Raw genomic sequence first — 24011 nt, forward strand, 5'->3', positions numbered from 1 at the left:
ATGCAAATGAGCTGCTGCCCATTGACCAATGAGCTGTCAGAGTGAACCACAGCATGGAGGAGAAGTGCTTGTTGCCGTTTGCGGACTACTGGAGCTCTATATCTATATAATATAATATAATATAATTATAATAATAATAACATTATTATTATTAGGCTATTATTATTATTATAGGTATCTATATAATAAAATATCTAATATCACGCCAAAAGCTATGTGCGCCTCGGATGGTACCAGAGTCTGACGTCTCGGCAGCTCCGGCGGGGGGAGCTCGGCGGCAGTCGGGCAGCTCCGGCGGGGGGAGCTCGGCGGCAGTCGGGCAGCTCCGGCGGGTGGAGCTCGGCGGCAGTCTGGCAGCTCCGGCGGGGGGAGCTCGGCGGCAGTCGGGCAGCTCCGGCGGACTCCCTGCCAGGCAGTCACATCTATTTTTGTATGGAATCTCCCTGCTTCTGAAATGCGCCAACATCTCCGCTCAGCGCTCGCACGCTGGTCCACAAAATCGTATCTATGCTCTGATTGGAGGGGGATGGGGAAGTGGGTGGTAATATGCAAATGTACCCCCTTCCTACGTAGGAGGGGGCGCCGAAACGGACTCGCTCGTTTGGTAACTGTAGACGGCGTACTTTCAGAAATGCATATCTCACTCAAAAAAGCATGTAGGCCTATGGACTTATTTCAAAGTTTGTATGCGTGTGGCATCACCAGAGACCCAAAACAACACCCCAACTCCCAGGAAAAGTGTTGTTTCCATAATATGTCCCATTTAACATAAGCATATAGAACAGTAGGCCTACAGTCTATTTAATGGGGATCCCTTGTCTAACACAGTATTACATAGAGTATCTTTCTTCATATTTTATTACACGGCCGCCTTTAAAATGTCTCGATCAGAGAGGGTTGTATTGACATAAGTGATCCATGAGAGGGAGCTCTAGCAATTCACATGTTTTTGGTTGAACTCCTAACTATCGGTTTGGCAAAAACATCATCAAATAAATATAGACCTATAATATATAGCTATGAGTTCTTATATATATCCATGGTCCATTCAGTCAATTCGATGTCACAAACCTCAAAACTCATGTCATCTTACTATGCTATATGTTGTAGGCCTATAGTTTTTTTTACTTTGTGTCCTATAAATTGTTGTAATATAAATATGAATACAAACTATTGAAAACTAAACCATTCAAAGGCCTTCTTATCGATAAGCACCAATGACGATAGACAGATGTCCAGGGCAGCATCCTTTGAGTTGCCCATGACTGTACACCGGTTTACATGCGCGCGCCCACGCACACACACGCACACATACACACGCGCGCGCGCGCAAACACACACACCACACACACACACACACACACACACACACACACACACACACACACACACACACACACACACACACACACACACACGTACATACTATTTGGATATGTTGCTTTATAACAAAATTCGATCGAGCAAGCAGTTGAATGAAAGTATTTCAGAAACACTTTCTGATATTAGAATAATTTCTTCTCATGCATAATAAATAATATATGATCATAAAATATTTACCTTTGGTGGATTTTACTCATTCAGTGTCATTAATTACATTTCCGAATATACAGGACAATGTTTGAATGCGTATACAGTATAGCGAATTTACTGTGGAAATGAATGTAATATGAAGCCTTTTAATAATGCTCACGCTACTAAAACATACTAGGCCTACTATAAAAGTGTAAGGGAATGGCCCCCATTCTGATGTTGAGATAGGATGCTGCTGAAGTACGAAATACCTGTTTTGACGTATGCCGTAGTCCTACAGTTATATTTGGTTGGTATTTTTCTCACATACAAACCCCAAATGTCTATTTATTTACTTTCCATTTGTTTTTTTTTTATGTGAAACAACATAAAGGACAGAACTGGGCGTTCAATAGTCCGTCAAGGATCGGCAGCAGAGCGCATGGAACTCTAGGAGACCCTATAGGAAGCCTATAGAAGATCCCTCACACCACCCCTACAGAACGCATTACACGATTCAACACTTCCACCAAATCGAGCCATTCCCCTCTCCTAGTTTGACCAGCATAACAATCCTAATTTATCCCGTTTACCCAACTGTATGTGTGAGTGAGAGAGTGAGAGACACAAGGATTCAAATGGTTTTGAAGAACGAAAACAAAACAAAAAATATCTTTAATTTAAATCGAAAAAAAAACAGTAAAACGTGTCTGTTGTCATTTTCCCCATGGACACGTTGTTCCTGCGTCTCGGCGTTGACGGCCGTGTGTCAAGCTGGACCTCGCTGCTGTCAGAGGGACGGGGTCAAGGTTGCAGGTGGGCATGAGGGGGGCTGGAGCGTGATGACCCAGTTGCCTTGATCTACAGTCAGGGCTACATGCGCCACAGCTCATCCATAATTCACTGGAGGACTGCGCATCTCCACACGCAAAGTAGACCGCCGCCTACATCTTCTACCGCGCAGCCCCACACTAATACACAATACACTATAAAGGGCGCAGGACAGAGATAACTATATAAACAGTCCACCAACAGTATGATACTAACACTACTACCCAACAGGATTGTTCCAACAGTTCCATACTAACTAGAATCGTATGCTATTTAATAAAGTATCTTATGTTATTTAATTGGACATATATGTATCAGTAGACCAACAACAACAGTACACCTACTATTTATAATACGAAATACTTTATCTTAACAGGACAATTAATACAAAGAGTACTATACCAACACTCTAATGGTATGCCTATACCAACAGTACTGGAATGGTACTAAGCAACAGTACTAGGCCTATTCTAATGGTACTATAGCAAAAATACTATTCTAATGTTATAGTAGCAACCGTACTATCTTAATGGCCATATAGCAACAGTACTATTCTAATGGTACTATTACTATAGCAACTATCTTAATGGGATTATAGCAACGGTTATACCCTCCTTGCTAAGCCAGCGTTGTGTATACATGTTGTGTGTTGACAGGGCAAGGTGAGTTATCTGTTTCCATTGTTGCGGTGTCACAGTGCAAGGCCATAGGATACAGAGCCCTCCCGTGGGAGTCCCGTTAGACACACATGTATGCACACACGCACGCAAACAAACGCACGCACACACACACACACACACACACACACACACACACACACACACACACACACACACACACACACACACACACAGAAATGTGCAAATGTAAAACTGATATGCACATTGAAATGTATTTAAGCAACCGGACACTTTGTTTAGACTCTAAACAAAGGTAGCAGTAGCAGTATCAATATCCAGGGATCCTCTAAACTTTAGAGGATCCCTGGATATTGATACTGCTACTGCTACCTTATCCTCCACTCACACTAGCACCCCCCCCCCCCCCCCCCCCCCGTGTTTTCTCATCCTATAATAGACCATCGCTTGCATAGATCACAGATATGCAAATGAGATCCGCAATTAAAGATCGGATTCGGTTCACGCGTCATGATGGAGCGGTGCCCTGCCCTTGACAAGGTGACGCACGTGAAAAGGTTGCCTGATGGAGCGCTGCAGAGGACCAGTCAGCGTGCAGCTCCCCCCCCCCCCCCCCCAGCCGCCTATATAGGCTGGTGTCGGGAGAGGAAGGATGTAGCCAGCCGTATCCGCCCTGCTGTGAAGTATGTAGGAAATGAGTATCCCACCATCAGCCACAATGCAATTGATCTATGTTCAAAGCTAGCATTTCATAAGTTATTAGTCTTTAACACGTACCCAGAGATTTATTTTTACTGGGACACGTGTTGGATTCAGTTAAGATTCTACATGTAAGATACAGTCCATCAGCCCCAGGAAGAGCGAATGCATCCCATGTTATGCATTTTTTATTTACCTCGACGGCGGCGGGATTTTTATTCTGCCTGAGGGTACAGGTGTTGTTATAGGTATAAAGACAACCACTACAAAGTGAGCAAATGTGACGGATCACGGGAGAGCGAGAACGTGCACCGAACGTGGAGATGCGTGCGTGTGCACATTGATGTGCCACACCTCCTGCTGTGTCGGATCAATAATAAAATGATGGGGTTTTCTTGGACCACAGCGAGGACGACGGTCGGGCTGTCCTAGTAGTAGCCGCCCCCGATAGGTCCGGACCAGAGAGAGGCAGCCGGTCGTCGTCGCTCCGGTAAATGGCCAAGGACGTCATCTGAGCGGACCATCTTGAAGCCTGGAACATATGTGGACGTCGGATTTATCGTTCTCTAGACATCGGCCGAGGTAAGGGCTCTGGGTTGGAATGCTCTGCTACCTGGAAGTGCATAATACGTCTTTGTGATGTTTAATAACTGTGCAGGGGATTAATTCAACTCTATAAGGTGATTATACACGCAGCATTGCAGTTCGGGCAGGGGCAGGATTTGGGGAAGTATTTATTGGGAATATGTTTTTTAATGATTATTATCATTATTGTTATTGATGTTGCACATTTGGCTTAAACATGCATTCACTGTTGCTTTTTCATCAGTTGTTATTGTAGTGTTGTTATTTACATTCGAGTAAAAGTAACTTCAGCTGCTGTTGCAGTGAGATACAGGCAGCCCACCCCGCGCTTCCTACCATGTCGGCCTTATGCCAGCATCCTGCGTTACGAGTAATAACTAGTAATAATAACTAATAACTAACAAATGTCTAGCAACGTCATGGCAGATGACAGGCAATCAGGATTGCTTACTCACTTCAATATGGGTCCCACTTTACCATAAGGGTACATTAATTAACCCTTAATTAACCCTTAATTATCGTTAATTAGTGCAGTAATTATGCATTATTATTGCCTAGGGGTTAGGGGTAGTAGGTTTAACCCTATTAAACAATGTATAAAAAATACGACTAGTTGATATGAACACCGTTTCCTTAGTAACACTTAGTCAACGTGAACGTTATTTAATGCTCATTTCTGCACTAATCAACGGTAATGAAAGGTTAATTAACAGTTAATTCATTTTGTAAAGTGTTCCCCCAACATGTCATTGCAGCCTCAAGTCGCTCGAACGTGATTTCTGCAACATCCCCCCCCCCCGCCCTCCCCTCCACCGTTCCACCATGAGAGAGCCGCGCTCCCCCTCTCCCGGAGTCCCGCCGACCCGCCGGCTCCTCGCGGCGCTCCCGCTGGTTCTCCTGATCGCCTCCATGAACGCCGACGCCCAGTTCATGGCCCTGCCCCTCAACAGCCGGACGGTGTGCGTGTGCGCCAGCAACATCGTCAGCTGCTCCCAGCTCAACCTGACCAGCGTGCCCTACAACCTGCCGTCCTACGCCGCCGTGCTGGACCTCAGCTTCAACCTCATCTCCCGGCTGCGCGCCGACTGGACCCAGGCCTCGCTGTGCCGGCTGCACACCCTCCACCTGAACCACAACGGCCTCACCTTCCTCTCCTCCGAGGCCTTCGCCCACGTCACCCAGCTGCGCTACCTGGACCTGTCGTCCAACGGCCTGCGCATCCTGGAGGAGCTCATCTTCGAGCCGCTGGAGCAGCTGGAGACGCTGCTGCTCTACAACAACCACATCTCCCAGATCGACCGCACCGCCTTCTCGGGCCTGGCGCGCCTGCAGAAGCTGTACCTGAGCGGGAACCAGATCTCCCGCTTCCCCCTGGAGGTGGTGAAGGAGCGGGGCCGGCTGGAGACCCTCTCCCTGCTGGACGTCTCCTCCAACCGGATCAAGACGCTGCCCCTGGCCGAGCTGCAGGCGCTGCCCGCCTGGATCAAGAACGACCTGTACTTCCACCGCAACCCGCTGCCGTGCAGCTGCGAGCTGCACGGCCTGCTGGCGCTCTGGGCCCTGCAGAGGTTCAGCTCCGCCGCGGACTTCCGGGAGGAGCACACCTGCCTGGTGGTGGGGGCGAAGGAGAGGGAGAAGGCGGCGGTGCTGGACCTGGACCGGCTGCACCTGAACTGCAGCGAGGTGAAGGTGGTGAAGGCCAACGCCTACCTGGGCCAGTACCTGCTGCTGGACTGCGACACGCGGCGGCGCGGCATGCTGAAGACCTGGGCGCTGCCGGAGAACGTCACCGTGTCCCGCGCCGACAAGAGCGCCCTGGTGCTCCCGGGCGGCGAGCTGCAGATCGGCCCGCTGAGGGCCGACGACTCCGGGGTGTACCTGTGCCACGCCACCAGCGACGCCTACAACGAGACCCTGCACATCACCGTGGAGGTGTTCAACGCCACGCTCAGCGGTGGGCTGGAGAGCATCAAGACGGCCTACACCACGCTGGTGGGCTGCCTGTTCAGCGTGGTGATGGTGCTCATCTACCTCTACCTCACGCCCTGCCCCTGCGCCTGCTGCCCCGGCCACGGGCTGACGGCGGTGGACAGCGGCGCCGACGACAGCCTGCGCTCGTCCATGGTGAGCGTGTGCCAGATGCACGAGGAGACGCCGGGCGGCAAGCCGGACGGAGACAAGACGGATAAGAACTTCCTCAACAGGCTGCAGCAGCAGCAGCAGCAGCAGCAGCAGCAGCACACGGGGTTCCTGGGGGCCAAGGACCCCCTGGAGCAGAACGGGAGGCTGAACCCCATCGGGGAGGAGGAGGAGGAGTGGCACGGGGAGAACGGCGCCAGGCGGGGGTCTGACGCGGACTCCGTCAGCTCCGTCTGCTCTGGAACTCCCATGGTGGTGTAACACCACCTCTATCTGCTCTGGGACCCCCAGGGTGGTGTAACACCACCTCTATCTGCTCTGTTACCCCCAGGGTGGTGTAACACCACCTCTATCTGCTCTGGGACCCCCAGGGTGGTGTAATACTCGCTCTGTCTGCTCTGGTACCCCAGGGTGGTGCAACACCACCTCTATCTGCTCTGTTACCCCCAGGGTGGTGTAACACCACCTCTATCTGCTCTGGGACCCCAGGGTGGTGTAACACCACCTCTATCTGCTCTGGGACCCCAGGGTGGTGTAACACCACCTCTATCTGCTCTGGGACCCCCAGGGTGGTGTAACACCACCTCTATCTGCTCTGTTACCCCAGGGTGGTGCAACACCACCTCTGTCTGCTGTTACCCCAGGGTGGTGTAACACCACCTCTATCTGCTCTGGAACTCCCATGGTGGTGTAACACCACCTCTATCTGCTCTGGTACCCCAGGGTGGTGTAACACCACCTCTATCTGCTCTGGAACTCCCATGGTGGTGTAACACCACCTCTATCTGCTCTGGTACCCCCAGGGTGGTGTAACACCACCTCTATCTGCTCTGGTACCCCCAGGGTGGTGTAACACCACCTCTATCTGCTCTGTTACCCCCTCACAGGATGGCAGGGCAAGACTGTAGGCCATATGTCATAGCAGCTCTCTCTCAACACATGGTTATGAATGGGATATGCCATGACCATGATTGCATACACTGTATGGCATACTATTATCTACTATCAATGGCATAAGACTATCATTATAACATGATGCGGGTTGTTTATGTTATACGGTGGTTTGTGTCTGTATTATTTTTGTTTGCGATTCTGTTTGTTTATGCCCCCCAAAAAACTGTTTAGAAAGACTGTATGGCCACAAGAGGATGAGTTTTCATTTTTTTTGTTTATCAATAATAGTTTATTGACAGTTTATTGGAAGTTATATACACTTATTAAATAGCTTTAATATCAAAGGTTTTAGTTTACTTTTGATAGAATATTTGCAAGAGCATAAGATAAACTATTGAGTTTATCTTACGCTCTTGCAAATATTCTATCAAAAACCAATGTAACTTGTGTAAATAATACATCAATACTTTCTAGTATTTTGATATAGCTGCAAATATTAAATAATTTAAAAATCATTAGAAATATGTTAACCAGCATATTAGGCTACTTATTAATGACTGTAGCTTCTGTTATTGTAGCACACAGTTAAGTTGAATGCAATATCAAACACTAGCAACCAAAACTGAATTGTTAGCATGGGTGTCTTTTAAACATGTATTTTTGTCTATTTTGTGAATCTATTAGGAAAAAGCCAAGGTATTCCTAACAGAAAAACCTTACAAAATAATCCATCCAGTAATATTTACAGTCACTAATCGCTTACAAATCAATATCATAGCATTTATAAAAAATAACGATTATGATTATGTATTAATGTATACTTTGTCCTTCGAAATCTCCTGAGTCCACTAATAAGCACACAGGAGATGTATTTTATATATTGCGTCATGTCATCTTTATTCGTTCTTTTGATAAAGCTGAATAGGAACATTTTAGCACTTGAACCCTCTCCCAAGCCGTCTCTTTCCATACCAGTGGCCTATATGATGTTAGCATGTTGGTGTTGGGAGGACATGTTCTCCGAAACTATGTGTCCCAGTACACACAGACACCAGTCTACCCAAAGAGTCTCACCAACCTGTCCTGTCCATGGCTCCATTCCATTATAAAGGCTCACGGTTTACCCCTAACTCACTGTGTGTTGCTTCTGGGGGGGGGGGGGGGGGGTTAGGTCATGTAGCTTATTTTGAACATGAAGTAAAACTGTATGTTTACATTTTTTGTATATATATATTTATTTATTTTTACAAAAAGGATTTATTGCACCTGGTGGGATACTATTGTATGATGATGACATTTCTGATGTCATGTGTTGAATCGTAGATCGTTTCGTTCACTTCCTCTTGGTTTTTTTTACCCATCGTTTCACTCTGGCAGGACTTATTATTTGTATCCACGCAGAATATCTCAAAATAGAAGGCAATATAAAGTCATCCTATGTTTGTTATTCTAAGTATGTGAAATATTCCAAGAATCAAACTTCCCCACCTATTGGCAATGACTGGGACTCATTCAGCCATGTTGCATTTAGTATTATAAAACGGGTGGCTTAAATCAAGCGATCTTATTGGTTCCCAACTAAATTCAGCGTTCAGACATGTTGCATTCAGTAGTAATGCCACTACTGAATGCAACTTTCTGCCATGTTGCATTAGTAGTGGCACTATTCCCATATGTGAAACCTGTTGTTCAAAGGTAAAGATAGCAGTGGGTCTATTAAGGTCTGTATTATGCTAGGCTCTGATTGTCTACCATGGTACTGCTTTCTGTCCTCCTATGGGACGCTAGGCATCTGCTGGCTCAGGAGACTCAACTGAGAACTGGAACCTTCCACTACATTCTTGTGGGCATCTGTCAATACATACCAACCAGACAATAGTCGGATGACAATAAACAATAATACAAAAATAGCATCCACTATTGGCAACTCGCATGTAAAGTAGCACTTCTTTATGCTGACATAACTCAGCTAATGTTAGGCATCCGTTGGCCAGGATTGTGTAAAGAAGTACGGAAAATATAAGTAGTGTCACTTCTGAAAATGTCTTCCACTGTAGGTGTGCTCTGAAGAAGTAAACAAATGTAAAATTAATTCAAGGTGAAACTCACACTATGCGCTGTAAATCGACCCCCATAATAAAACCATTTAACGTCATTTCACTTGACTGACAACAATAACACAATATTCCTACTTCAGACCAGATGTGATTGTAACTAAACAAGAAATAAACAAATGAATAGACAGGAAACTCCCAGACTAGGTGTAGCAATGTATTTCTAGCAAACTAAATATTTTTGTATATTAATTTAAGCACTAAATAAACGTCGGTTAGCAGAATGTAGGTGTTTCAAAATGATGATAACATAATGTAATATAATACGTGTGGTGGATTCTCTTTCAGAACATAATTCCTGGAACTACTCAAGCACTTTACATTTCTTTCCCTAAGTTGCCTCAACAAACTCAGAGAGATTTAGACTAGTAATATGTGCACAATATGTAGAGTGATGTAGTCATCAATCATGTTGACCTTGTCTGTTGATTATCACTGATTTTGTTCAAATATCTTACTGTATGTTGGTTTTCACTTATCTGCTGTAATAATTGCCTGGTCTGTCTGCCTGTAACTGTACTACATAAACGATAAATGTACCAATGATATCTATCAATCTCTTTCATGAATGGTAAGCTGTACAATCATTTTCTTTGTGTTTTATATCCAGAACTCTGCTATGATGAGGCTGAATAAAGGGCTGGAGAATATAAATATTGATATGCAACAGGCATCCGTTTTGAGCCAAACAGAGCAGCATGCAGGGTTTACTCTCACTCTCTCTCCTTTCTCCCACTCTTTCTCTGCATCTATCTCTCCTCTCTGCATCTCTCTACATCCCTCTCTCTCTCTCTCTCTCCTCTCTGCATCTCTCTGCATCTCTCTCTCTCTCTGGGCGTTTCTCTAATAACATGCTCTCAGCTTGCAGGCGGCTGAGGGTCTAGATGCTACGAGCATAGACCACTGCAGAAACGCAACCCTCGACCCTGCTCATGTATTAACCTTTGTATGGTTGCCGTGGCCCCCCTGTTGGATTGGTTTAATTGTTATCATTATTATTGGACGTTGGAAACAAGATGTACCTCCCCATGTTTTGAAACGTTCAGGTCATTGACCGATGTTAAAGGATGGAAGATGGCAGCAGATCAATAAGGACCAGTTGATACTAGTATACTTGGAGGTCAAAGGGGTGTGTTCCGGTAGTGTTGCATAACATCAGCTCCTATAGCTTGCAGGAGTACAGGAGTGCCTAAATGAATAATTAAATAGGCATGGAGGGAGGCCCAAAGCATCGAGCCCCCCTAGCCATGTGGCTCAGTTACACTGCACATCTCAGTTACACTGCCCTTAGGTTTGTTTACCTACCAACACACAGGCTTAGCTCGCTCTGTAGTGTTGTAAGGGCTACTTTTATCACAATAGTTTATGGTTACAGTTGAGTTGCCATTAATCCAATGACAGATAGAGACAAATTAATGGGGGAGAGGGTGAGAAGGACACAGGTAGCTTTAGAAGAGTCAAAAGCAGAATGATAAAGAAATTCAAGTATTGTTGTTCAAATTGTACATAATTTATGTGTGGAAAATTGTGCAATTTTGTCCCACAAAAAAAATGATATTTATACATCCCAGCCTCTTATGAAATAGAAAAAATGGACATCTGAAGTAAGATGTATGAATATATGTGATTGAGGGCCAAACAACATCACCAAATCGCTTGAGAAGATGAAAAGACACATCTCATCTCTTCTATAGAGAGAGCATCCTAAAGAGACTTATCACACATGCAGATGGCGTTTTGCTGGGAATGGAAGCAGCGCCAGTTGACTATCAGTGATTGGCAGGTGGTTGTACATGTAAAGCCTGAATTTGTGGGAGATGACTCATTCATTCCTCCAAGCCCCTCCCCGGAGCACACGAGTTTCAGAGTTGCAGTCTTAGATGTCTGCCACCTTGTGGCAGACAAGCTAGAGCAGGGAACTATCACCAGAAGTCATTTTTTAATATCCACCAAAACAGCTCAGCCAAGAGAAATAAAACAAAGCTGTTAAAGTTAAAAATTAACAGATCTTTTTTGGGCATTATATTTTATTATAGCAAATAATCATTAAGACTTAAATTAAGACATTAACATTATGGAATGAGTCTGTCGAAAACCAGTTCTTAAACCCTCAAGTGGTCTCCTGTTTGGAGAGAAAATAAACAATGCTATAGCAACTCATACGATAAATAAATCAAGCGTGCGCGTGTACATTCACACGGCAAGAGCAAAGCCCACTCTGGAGTTGTTGACGTCGAACACGGTGTAGTAGTGCCTCATGAAGACCTCGCCCAGGATCCAGTCCCCAAACACGTACTCAAACCCGGTTTTGCAGCTCGACCCGGCCTATGGAGCAAAGCCCAGAGGGTGGGTGAGAAGAACCACACATCCCGGGTCTCAATACAATATTTAAAGGATCTAATTAGATTCATGACATGTAAACGATATACAAATATACGTATACTGCATTATGCAGGTCAACACATGAATAAACAGGAATATTACCATACATGTCGAAATACGACCATCAACACATAAAAAACCTGTTTCTATGAATATTAGGATAAAGATGATGGGACTAACCTGCAGGACGTAGGCTGAGGCTGGGAGGTGAAAGGCATTGCCGCCAATGTTGAAGACCAGGTCTGGCATCACCCCGATGTTACTGCAGCCCACTGAAGCTTGCTGTAGGGGACACACACACACACACACACACACACACACACACACACACACACACACACACACACACACACACACACACACACACACACACACACACACACACACACACAGGATTGCACACACACACAGGATTGCACACACACACACACACACACACACACACACAGGATTGCACACACACGCACACACACACACACACAGCATATTATTCACAGCCAAACATCAGGTCATCCACTATATATTTTTTTTATCGTTTTGTTATATTTGTGTATTTTTTTTTTGTATATTATCACGACGTCAAAACGACGCAACCAGAACTCACCGGGCCCCCGGACGCGTAGGCGCCCACCCAGCCGTTGATGTTGCCGATGTCCCTGCTGGGCCCGGTGATGAGGGCCGTGCCCGAGTCCACGCTGGCCTGGCAGCCGGTGGCGCAGGCCACCGTGTTCCCGTTGATGGTGATGCTGCACACAGAGGAGCCGCGGGTTAGCGGCGGCGTGTTATCGGGTTCAGAGAGGGTCAGTGGCGCTCACCGGGAGGTCACCAGTGGAACGTACTGTATTAGATAATGTAGCATACCATGGTATTATGTTATCTCTGATATCCTGTTGGCCTGATACAACTCGATGTTATGCTGGATTATGGACATTTGAAACACCATCTAGCATGTGAGGGCTCATTAACCATGGTACTGTGTAGAACTCATTTACCATGGTACTGTGTAGAACTCATTTACCATGGTACTGTGTAGAACTCATTTACCATGGTACTGTGTAGTGCTAATTGACCATGGTAGTGTGTAGGCCGTGTTAACCATGGTGCTGTGTAGCGTTCACTCTACCTGTCTATGTGTAGTGTACACTCTACCTGTCTATGTGTAGCGTTCACTCTACCTGTCTATGTGTAGCGTTCACTCTACCTGTCTATGTGTGGCGTTCACTCTACCTGTCTATGTGTAGTGTTCACTCTACCTGTCTATGTGTGGCGTTCACTCTACCTGTCTATGTGTAGCGTTCACTCTACCTGTCTATGTGTAGCGTTCACTCTACCTGTCTATGTGTAGCGTTCACTCTACCTGTCTATGTGTAGCGTTCACTCTACCTGTCTATGTGTAGCGTTCACTCTACCTGTCTATGTGTAGTGTTCACTCTACCTGTCTATTAGTGTAGCGTTCACTCTACCTGTCTATGTGTGGCGTTCACTCTACCTGTCTATGTGTGGCGTTCACTCTACCTGTCTATGTGTAGCGTTCACTCTACCTGTCTATGTGTAGCGTTCACTCTACCTGTCTATGTGTAGCGTTCACTCTACCTGTCTATGTGTAGTGTTCACTCTACCTGTCTATGTGGCGTTCACTCTACCTGTCTATGTGTGGCGTTCACTCTACCTGTCTATGTGTAGCGTTCACTCTACCTGTCTATGTGTAGCGTTCACTCTACCTGTCTATGTGTAGCGTTCACTCTACCTGTCTATGTGTAGCGTTCACTCTACCTGTCTATGTGTAGCGTTCACTCTACCTGTCTATGTGTAGCGTTCACTCTACCTGTCTATGTGTAGCGTTCACTCTACCTGTCTATGTGTAGCGTTCACTCTACCTGTCTATTTGGATGGTCCAGTAGAATTCCTCCTCTTGGACCATGATCCAGTTGATGGGTCCATTGTAATACTGCTCATCCACCCCCCCCAGGATTAGAGCACTCCCCTCCACCGTTCTGAAGGCAGAAAGAAGGAAATTATAAGCATTTCTTTCTGCACAGAAACCAAAGAAAATGCAACAACCAATATGCATCACAGTGTGTGTGTGTGTGTGTGTGTGTGTGTGTGTGTGTGTGTACATACTGTATATACTGTATACATACATAAATATACATACAGGTACAATAAAGGAAAACTCGAAAAGGCTCACTTGCTCAGGTACATTGAGAACTGGTTATGTGGGATCTTGCCCTGATTCCACATGTTGTTGAAGAGAGGAGTTCCCCCGATTGAGGAAGTACCGAGGAAAGCCAAGCCTTGTACGCCATCCCAGGGCATGTACCTGAAGAACGGCAACTCCACGTTGGCCAGGCCGAAGATCTGATTCTCCACATAAATGCCACCAACCTGGAAATAAAGAAATAGAAACGTTTGTACTCTGGGGAAAATAATGGTCTGCGTGTTTCTTTGTTGACGGTACGCCTGCGCTCGGACGCGGTCTCTCACCAGGACGGTGTCATAAGCCGTCACGCCCTTCAAGTTGCCCGTCACGTACTGCAGGCTGAACTCCTCGCCGCCCTCCTGAAAAGTGGAGGACGCTGAGCTGTTGAATTTGCCATGATTTTCTGGAAACAACACGGAAACAACAGAAAAGAGTTAGGATGACTTGTTATTTTTGTTTCTCCAAATTAATTGAACTAAATGAAAAACCTTTTATATTTATATAAAAAATATATGTGTTTTCAGTTTAAGTCCTTGAATTTAAGTAGGACTTAAATGAGACTTTGTTCAATATTTCAAATATACTTTAAACAATACATTGAGAAATAAAATCTATAAATGTCTACTAGGGAAGTGTTATGGTTACCTACAAAGAAATTAACAATGTCTGTGTGTGTTTCAATAAACAACAAGGAGTCTGACTCCCAAACCATAGAAACTAAACCAATACAGGACTTCCGATGCACTTACCGCAGCTATAACTGGTGCAATTCAAGGACGGCACCCATAAGTCAGCGGAGCCAGTGTCAAAAAGAATCTTGAAGTATTGCGGGGGATTTCCAATGCCAACTAGGCCATAGTAGGTAACCTATAGTCAGCGACCCAAAGAGAGATGTGGAAGGGTGAGTGGTGTGTCTGCGGTGTGACGGAACACAGCTTTGCAGTAGAGCAACACTCACCTCTGGATCATAGGTAAGAGGCACATTGTTCAGCTCCAGCCCTCTCTGAAGTCTTGGCTGAGGATTGTGAGGATACTGTGCCTTGTATTCTTCGTAAAGTCCATCCTCCTCAAGAGCCTGACGGGCAGATGTGCCTCTGAACAGAGGGATACTGAACCAACCAGGAATATATTTTAATCCACTGAGATTTGTTTTTGAAGCCCTTTACAAATACTGCAAACATGAACAAGTGCCCTGTGCCCATTTTCAAAAGGCATAAGAGGATAATCAAGGATTAAATAGAATGTGTGTGCCAAGTGTGTGCCATCCTTAATCCCTTGAATAAACAGGTGATGAACTGAATGAAAAACAGCTTGCAAGTGTAATTCATATTTTAGTATTTTGTCTTAACATTAATAATCATGATCCACTTACTTGACAAGTCCCTCTGTGAAAGCCACAAGAAGCAACAGTAAAACAGCAGACTTCATCTTAAAGCTGACCGTGAAGGACGGAAGACTAAAGGAAAAAGGTCAGTATTTTTTATACTTTTAATATCAGCCTCAACTCCCCCCTCTATCCAAGCTACACCTCCTACTCACCATGATAAGAAACCACTTAGTAAGAGAGCATATTTAAACAGTGAAACCAGATAAAGGAAACAAAATGTGCCCTAAATATTAATCTAATGCCCTTCAATCCAAATGTCACCAGAGCCTGTTCATGACGATTGAAACTTCTCGCTTGTGTCGGCTGCATCAAAGAGCCTTATGTGCACGCGAGGTGGCTAGCTGTTATTGTATGGCTATGTGGAAATTGGGTGTACACCGACTATTTATTCAATATACTGTATACTAAATTGAGCAATAGCAGAGCTGAATGCCAAAGAGGTCAACATACCGGTATACATCTTTGTGTTGCATAAGTTTTTGAATTTTATTTATATTTCCTCAAATATTTATAGTGATTGATTTATATCATTAGTCACAGACAGCCAACATGGATGACATGGAAAACAAAGAAGGGTAGGCCTGTGTTTGCCCAAGTGAGGCATCACGCCCAAGTCTTGAAGTAAGCTTAGCAGCTTACAAAAGGGACTATTTCTACATCATAAGTGATATGATTTAATGGTATCGGTCATGCCGCCATCATCATTTACATTTAGGGCACTATAATCATTCTATTTCTGTAAGGATCGGCCTTCTTTAAACCACATTACAGTTGAACTTTTATGGACTATTCTCCCTGTGAGTCTCTGGGCTTTTCCCAAACGTCCTACTCGTGACATTCTGTCTTTATAAACAAGCATTTCTAAAGATTCCCCTAAAGATTTTTCTTAATTTTCTTTTTTTTGTCAATTTATTTGGTTGTATAAAGTATATTATTAAAATGACTAATAGTAAGGTGAGTGGTTGGGGTGGAGTGGTTGTTATTTATTCTAAATAGGCCTAATTATACAGCCTACAGATTATTTTGATTGCTGTTTTCGGTTTTGAAGTCTAAATCTTGAGTTCTGAGAATGTAGGCTATATTTGCTGTGTAGATTAACAAGCTATAAACTAAACTAATATTGTTTTTGTGATATGTCGAAAACACGTATGCCAATTTCCGGATAAATTCCAGTAATACCTTGGACGTTTTTTATCACCCCGACCTCAAAGTTAATTTGCATTTCTTTGCTTCGCACACTGTTCCCGGTCTCTACGTGACCACCTTGTATAAAAGTCTTGCAAAGTCACGTTACTGCTCAACCCCGCCCCCTAGAGGACAGCCGTGTTCACCTTCAGGAAATGTAAGATAAGAGGCAATAAAGAAAAAAGACACGAAGGCAAAACGGTACATTTCAGACTTTATTCAATCACAGACAGCATGAACCACAAAAGTATATTATATATTTAAAGATATAAACAAAAAAATGTACTCACCATGGTATAGTTTACCTGTATTATGGATTCCTGTCAATGCGTGAGAACATAGCCTACGTGTCGGCAGACTCTGGAGGCTCTGTAGGCATGAGCAAGCAATCTCCGTCCTGATAACAGAACCAATGAGGCGCCGTGAGTGGACGTTCAGACACACTGGAAAATGATGTGTAACAATATTTCAAATCATGCAAAATTCTGACACTTCAGTCCGTTGTTCATAAATTTAGCCACAATAAATAAATAAAGAGTATAGGCGACCTAACATGCTAAGTAAATACTTGAATTACACCAAAACAGCCTTTCACAAGGTCCGCTATTCACAAGGTAGGCTACATGGTCCAGCTCCTCATTTGGACCACTGCCTAAAAAAATACCTTAAAAAAAACGACATAATACTTACCAGTAATTTATTGTACTTGTTTGGACAAAATGTGATGCACAAATATTTTTAATTGGCAATAAATCATATTTTCAGTTGCACATTTTGTCCAAACAGCTACACAATTGAGGATTTTTCATCTGTGTTCCCAAGTTCATAGTCAACATTGTTTTATGGTAGAACATTATCAGCAAAATTACTTATTTACATATTGTAGTTGATTACAAATAACCTGTGATTGTAAGACGTCTGTTGATATATAGTGGGACAACTTATGTGTGATTTTAGGAGTAAGCCTCAAAGCCAGTTACTGGCCTGCTACTGAAGACGAAATGTCAACATTAAAGCCTCCCTGATCTTCAGGGCTGCATGTCACTAACACCTAACCCCTTCCCGTCTTTTAACTCCCAAGGTGATCAGGGGTCAGCAATCCCTGACAGGCGGCAATCAATGTATTGACAACAAAGAGGCAACATTAAATTGACCGTTATCGTCAGCCACATCCCTGGTTTACAACACTGCTCTTGCGAAACAGTGTGTAGCGGGAAGTGTATTTGAGCAGGAACTGTAAAGGCCTCGCTACATCAACAGTATCATGTAGCATTGAATAAACATTGACCCAAGTGTCATAAAAGAACCCTTGAGGCCTCCATATCTACATCAAGTCCTTGATGATCCATCCTACCTCCAGAAATATAATCATCCACAGCCAAGGTCAAACCAGGACTACCAACTTAAATCACAAAGGGTGTTTTCATTGCAGTTCTTGTCATACATACCCGACCATGGTCTACGCCTGGCGAATACTTTACCCGAGCTGATGTTTAGGGCTAACCACCTCAAACCTGTGATCACACCACGCAGCACTCGGGAGGCCTTGCCCTCTGGACAGGGTGTGGGCGGACCCCATGGTGGTGGACCCCACCCTGGGGGTACCAGGGGAGCGGTCAACGGGCAGGAACGCGGTCCAGTAGAGACTGTTGCGTCCGGTAGATTCCCCAACTCCAAACACAAGGCTACTGTTCACACGTCGACGTCCTCGCACGGCGATACTGTGGAAGATGTTATCCTATTCTAGTGCAACAACGTAAAAAAAAAAAGTGTATTTATGCAAGGCACTCTCCTCCGCTCCATCGGGGTTCCCATCTTACAGCCGTCGAACTCGGCCGCGTCATAACCTCAATAATATGCGACTCCTCTTCGACGCGAGACGGGGCCAGTGCTCAAAGCCCGACCCTAAAAACCCGGTTTCCTCTGGTGGATCGACGGCCAGGCAGGTGCGGAGGGTCGGCGGAACGACAACATGCTACAAACACAAGAACGGCTCATCCCTGCTCCTGTACAGCCCGGGGCTGCAGATTAACGTGTTCAACAGGAAGACGCCGTCGGTGTTGAAACAGAAGAACGGGGCGGGAGGGGAAACTCTGAAACTCTCCCCATCCTCGGAGGTGTGTGGCCAAAGAGACAGGTGAGCCCCCCCCCCCCCCACCCCGCCGCCCCTGTGTTGTGGCCAGGCGGGGCAGACCAACTCGGGTCTGTTGTTGGGGAGGGGTCACCCAGCAGGTGGGGAGGGGGTTCCCAGGGCACACAGCTGGTGGTTGGCAGTTGGAAATGAGCTGTGGAAGTAACCCCCACCCCCATCTCCAAATGGAGACCAACACTTTAAACATGCCGCGGGGAGGTATTTTCATGTTGTATTTAGTTAGGACGGCAGGCCCAGTTTCATTATCAATTTTAGTGGTTGGAAAGGCTTGAGTCGACCGACAACGACCATCAAAACACAGAACTGAGAAGCTGTTTCTGCCTCCATCTCACTTCCTCCTCGCCCTGCTTGGCAGCTGCGTTCCGCTCTGCGCAGATAACTCCGAGTACACCTCCAACAACAGAGAACGGTGACAAAAAGGTTCCTCCGAGGCAGTTAGACGCGTTTCCCAGGAAAGAGAACATTTATTAAAACTGAAACAAAATCTATGGGTTGTCTGACAGAGGCAATTCATCTTGTGATTCATGAGCAGTGGTGGCCTCCGGTATTTTTCGTTGCAATCCTGAGTAAACAGCACATTGCTAAATTCTCCATTTGAAACATGGAAGCAAAGCATTAAAACAAATAGTCAGTTTCAGAGAAGGCAACTCAGACTGCAAATGGCCCTCTTTGCAGTGGTGCATTCTGGGAGTGGAAGTTCTTTTTTTTTTTTGTCATTCCATGACTGACATAGTGAAAGGTGAAGTCCATGGCATAGAAACACATCTAAGACTATACATGGTTTGACAGATGGACAAATCAAATACAACACTGAAGCTTTTTTCTGAGGTGTAGAATGAACCTTGGTGAAACAAACCAGGTTTTTTCCTGTTTAAACAGTCGGCCCAGTCAGCTTTGGATAAAATTGTAATGAAAAAATTATACTGAATAAAATAAGCATGCGAGTGTACGTCAACTCATCAAGAGATAATTATCTGACCGGTAGGTTGACCAACTGACGAGTCTCTTAAGATTTCAATTGCAAAAATTCCAACCAGCATTAACAACAATTTGACCAAAAGCTCATATATCTTAATAGTTACGGACAATAGATGAATACCCTTGAATGAGCAGTATTGATTATTAACTTTCATTGTCATTTAGTAAGTGAAGATTAGAAATGTTTGATTAGTTGTCCAATGATTGACTACTATGAATAGACGCCAAAGGGTATGGTAGGACCGCAGGGAAGCCCTATTTGCATTTAACCAATTTGCTAGTTAAAGTGTGGTTCCCATACCAGTTCATGAAGCCTACCACATCCAGCTGGTCACATTATTTACAAAACCATTATCGGACTTATGAAATCCTTATCCCCAAAGAAGTTTAGCCAATTACACTTCAACCATTTCTTACTATTGTCTTCGTTGAATATTTAAGACACCAACACTTCACCCATGACTTATTCAATAAACACTTACAATGCAAGCGAACATAATATGGAATGACAAGCAATCAGGGAACCTTGTGAAAACCCAATAGTAATTAATCAGGCCTAACATTTGTATATTTAACAATTAAATGATGCTTAAAAGTTGCATTTCAGATTGTGTAAGTTTGACCGAGTTAAGGTACCGATATCAAATAATAAGTTGGGTTCCTTTAGCAAAGATTTTGCATCTTATGTTTGCATGAAATCTGTATAGAAAAAAAAACATTGACTGCAATGGCTTCACAGAAATCTTCATCGTACTTTAAAAGCTCTTGACACTTGCAAACCATAACACATCGAGTTATACTTTTTGAGTTGTCAAATAGATTTTTATAAATTTTCTTTTGTACAGTTGGTCAACATAATGAAAGACTTAAGGAATGAACTTAAACTCTACTGCGGCGACAAAGATCGATTGAACATAATGCCTCGTTCTCAATGTAGTTAGCTTTTTTGGGAGTGGAAATTATAAGGGGGGGGGGGGAGGAGTTAATTTATACTAATCAAATCCATCAGCTTAATACAATGCATTGTGAAATATTGGCTGACAACTTTGCTTCGTCTGAATGGAGTACAGGCCGCCTGGAAGTTAATTAAAAATCAAAGCCTTGACATTTTTCTCTTAAGCAGTCCGACACTCAAACGCTAAATCACATCTACGCATTCCACCTGGATGGATGGATTGTTCCACCCGCCTAGGTATGCAACTCAAAGAATAAAAAAAATAGCAGTGCTCAGTTGTTAAAAGACAACCAATTTTGGGGGGGGGGGTGAGCACACTCAGGAGGCTCCTCGGATAACGATCATCAGCAGGTACTCATCCTCCGACCGGGCGAAGGCCTTGGAGGACGCGTCCAGGAACTGCTCCGAGAACGGGCACGGGGGGAACGCGTGCAGCACCCCCGTGCGCTCCTTGTCGCGGCTGCCGCCCACGGGGAGGCTGATGACGCCCGCCGCCTCCTTCTGCTTCAGGTAGGACACCAGGTTCTTCAGCGGCCTCTCCGTGGAGCTGTTGCTGCTGTCCTGGCGCCCGTCCTCCGTCTTCCCCGGGACGGCGAGCAGGACGGCGTGGCCGGCGGGCCCCGAGGCCTTGATGCGGCGGCTCACCTCGTCCAGCTTGGGCTGGTCCAGGCGCAGGCGCTGGCTGATCTTCAGCTGGGACACCGGGCCGCCTTTGGAGCCCTCCACCAGCAGGGAGGCGGGCACCGCCATGTCCCCCTGGAGCAGGTGCACGGTGGTGGGGAAGCTGCTGTTCTTCAGCAGGAGCACGCCCTGCCAGGCCTGGGACAGCTTCTGAGACCCCGCCCCTTGCTTTGAGGGCGGGGCCGACTTGGAGGACAAGTTGTTGGAAAGGAAAGGCGGGTGGGAGGGGTCCCCCCGACGCATGGGGCTCCTGCACGGGTCCCCGGCCTTGCGCTTACGGTCTCTGTCCGAGCTGGTGCCCGGTGCTGTGGGGGGGCTGAGCGTCCTCCTCCTCTTCTCTGAGGGCCCGGTCGGGTCCAGGCTCTGGTGCTCCCTGGCAGGAGAGAGCCTACCTGGGTGGGGTCCCCGCTCGGAGTCCCCGTAGCGGCCCATCCCGCCGGGGCTGCGCTCCAGCGAGTTCCCGCGCCGGCGTCGAACAAAGTCGCCGCCGTTCGGCGAGCGGTCTGGGCGCCGGCCGTCGTCCGGGGGTCTCCGCTTGCGGTCTCGCAGCTCACGCTCCAGGGACCACGTCTCCCGGGCGCGTCTCTCCAGGTGGTCGATCGGCTCGAACCCCGGCCCCCGGGCCCGGTCGTGGACGTCGAGGCCGGGCCAGTCGTTGCCGGGGTAGAGGTCCCTCTCTCTGAAGCGCAGGGGGCCGGGCGGAGACCTCTCTCGGACCCTCAGGGACTCCGGGGGCGGGCGGTGATCGAAGGCCTCTGGGACCAGGTCATAAGGGGGGGGGAGGTGCTGCATGTACTGCTGCAGGTACCGCTGCTCCGTCTCTGCAAAGTCCACCCTCAGTCTCCTGTCTGGGCCACCCAGAGGGAAGCCACGCATGTGGGTGCAGGCAGCCTGGGCAGCGTCCAGGCTCTCGTACTGAATGTAGGCCCAGGGGTCTCCTTTCCTGTAGTCTATAGTTCTAATGGTACCGAAGCGGTCAAACTCTCGAGCAAGAGCCGCAACCGGAACCCAGGGGCCCAGTCCCCCGACCCAAAGCCTGGTCGTAGGCGTGGCTTTACCGTAGCCCACTTTAATTGGGTTGCGACCCACCACTTTCCCCGACATGGCCACTTTGGCCCGATGGGCCATGTCAAGATTTTCGAACTTTAAAAAGCCATAGGTGCTGTTCTGGCCGCGCACTGCCCGCTTTATGTCCACTTCGGTAATGACACCGAACCTGTCAAACGCCCTGCGCAGATCCTGATCCGTCACAGTAATGTCAAGGTTTCCTAAGAACAACGTCCGGTTTGCTCTCTGGTCGTCTTCAGGGGACATGAGATCCTCCTCTCTGAAAGGGGCACACTCGGGGATAAACGGGGGCCGGTTCCTGTTTTCGAAAATAGAAAACTCTCTGTCTCTTTCTAGGTCCCTTAGGTGGATGGGTGGTGGTGGCACATGAGGTGGGGGGAGATGGCCCAGCGCTAGCTGCTGTAGTCGGTAGTCTCTGTAGCCTAAACCAGTGGGTGACATGGCTCTTTGGGCATGCACATTACGGTGCCCGGGAGGATAACTTGACACGGGAGAACGGCTTCTGCGACGATTCATGAACACGGGCTCAATTTTGAGAGGACGGTCGTAAAGCACCAACTTGCCGCGTGCGTGTTTGGCCGCCTTGGCGTCGTCGGGCCTTCTGAAATTCACAAACGCCACCCTCTGGTCGCCAACTCGACTTATTTTGACACTTACATCTCCAAATTTTTTGAATTCATGAAATAGTCCGTCTTCGATTTCTTCGTCGTTCAACTGGGACCCCAGCTCACTGATTTTAAGCGTCTTGTACTCACTCTCGGAGCTGGGGGTCCGCGCGTCGCCGCGTGCATTGGTCCTGGGAGCGGCGCTGGCCTCGGCAGCGAGGTCAATGCTACCGTGCACTTTGTTGCTGGAGCTTGCGTTGTTACTTCCATAGTCGTGGTTGGCCCCAGTCCGGCCAGTGTGGTGTCCTTCCGCGTCCCTCATGTCCCTCTTTTCGCTGGGTAAACTTCTCCTTGCAGAAATGTGACTGTTAACAGAACTATTCCCGTTGTTGCTGCCGCTGCTGCTGCCCGACAGCGGACCTAGCTTCTTGGTGAGGTGGCCTCCGCGATCTCGGAGATCATCGATTATCCGTGGGCGTTTTTTTAACGGCGATCGTTCTTTCCCTTTCATTTCAAAGTAGCTGATGGTCCAGTGTGAGAAAGTACACTTTAGTGACGCACGCTATTCATAAAGTTAACTTGACGAACTAAATGTGGTTTTAGTAATAGCGCAGCTTCACGTCCGCCATCTTGGACTACTCACTACTGATTCCGCCCACGCATCAGTGGAAGAAGACGATTGGCTCGACGATTGGCCACTTGTCCAATCCGTCACGACGCTTCGCCTATAGTAAATGGGGTGCGGCCAAAGGGTCAAGGAAATGATACTACTAATGATACTATCGTGGAAAAAAACGATTGTGAAATCTTAGAATTATAGCCTACAAGAAACGAAGAAAGTTGTGCAAATTTCTTCCAAACTATATATGTTAAACAAATAGTGCCCTTTGGTCGATACATGACAAACGAACAACCATGTATTATTGCATATGCATGCCTAAATGTCAAATACTGGACATTTAAATTCCTCAATAGTTCCTCAATTTGTCAAGCCTGATCGTAACGA

General features: G+C 46.3%; 1 protein-coding gene and 2 pseudogenes across 3 annotated transcripts; 1 reads left to right on the plus strand and 2 right to left on the minus strand.

Moving 5' to 3' along the window:
• The first annotated feature begins 5087 nt into the window (after nucleotides 1-5087).
• Nucleotides 5088-6665, plus strand: LOC311339100 (amphoterin-induced protein 1 pseudogene; annotated as a pseudogene). Its single transcript has one exon. The product of its transcript is annotated as an amphoterin-induced protein 1 pseudogene (transcript).
• Nucleotides 6666-11570: 4905 nt separating this feature from the next.
• On the minus strand, nucleotides 11571-18022 carry LOC311339102 (pepsin A-like; the record flags this gene model as incomplete). The annotated part of the gene is made up of 9 exons (XM_084464464.1): nucleotides 11571-11737; nucleotides 11975-12076; nucleotides 12399-12540; nucleotides 13672-13788; nucleotides 13983-14179; nucleotides 14279-14397; nucleotides 14744-14861; nucleotides 14953-15103; nucleotides 18015-18022. The coding sequence occupies 9 exons, from the start codon at nucleotides 18020-18022 to the stop codon at nucleotides 11606-11608; spliced, it is 1086 nt and encodes a 361-aa protein (XP_084320590.1). The 3' UTR covers nucleotides 11571-11605.
• Nucleotides 18023-18705: 683 nt separating this feature from the next.
• LOC311339452 (RNA-binding protein 15 pseudogene) lies at nucleotides 18706-23646 on the minus strand (annotated as a pseudogene). Its single transcript has one exon. The product of its transcript is annotated as an RNA-binding protein 15 pseudogene (transcript).
• Between the last annotated feature and the right edge of the window lie 365 nt (nucleotides 23647-24011).

Source organism: Micromesistius poutassou (genome assembly GCF_964030765.1).
Source record: "Micromesistius poutassou genome assembly, chromosome: 2".
NCBI classification, from domain to species: Eukaryota; Metazoa; Chordata; class Actinopteri; order Gadiformes; family Gadidae; genus Micromesistius; species Micromesistius poutassou.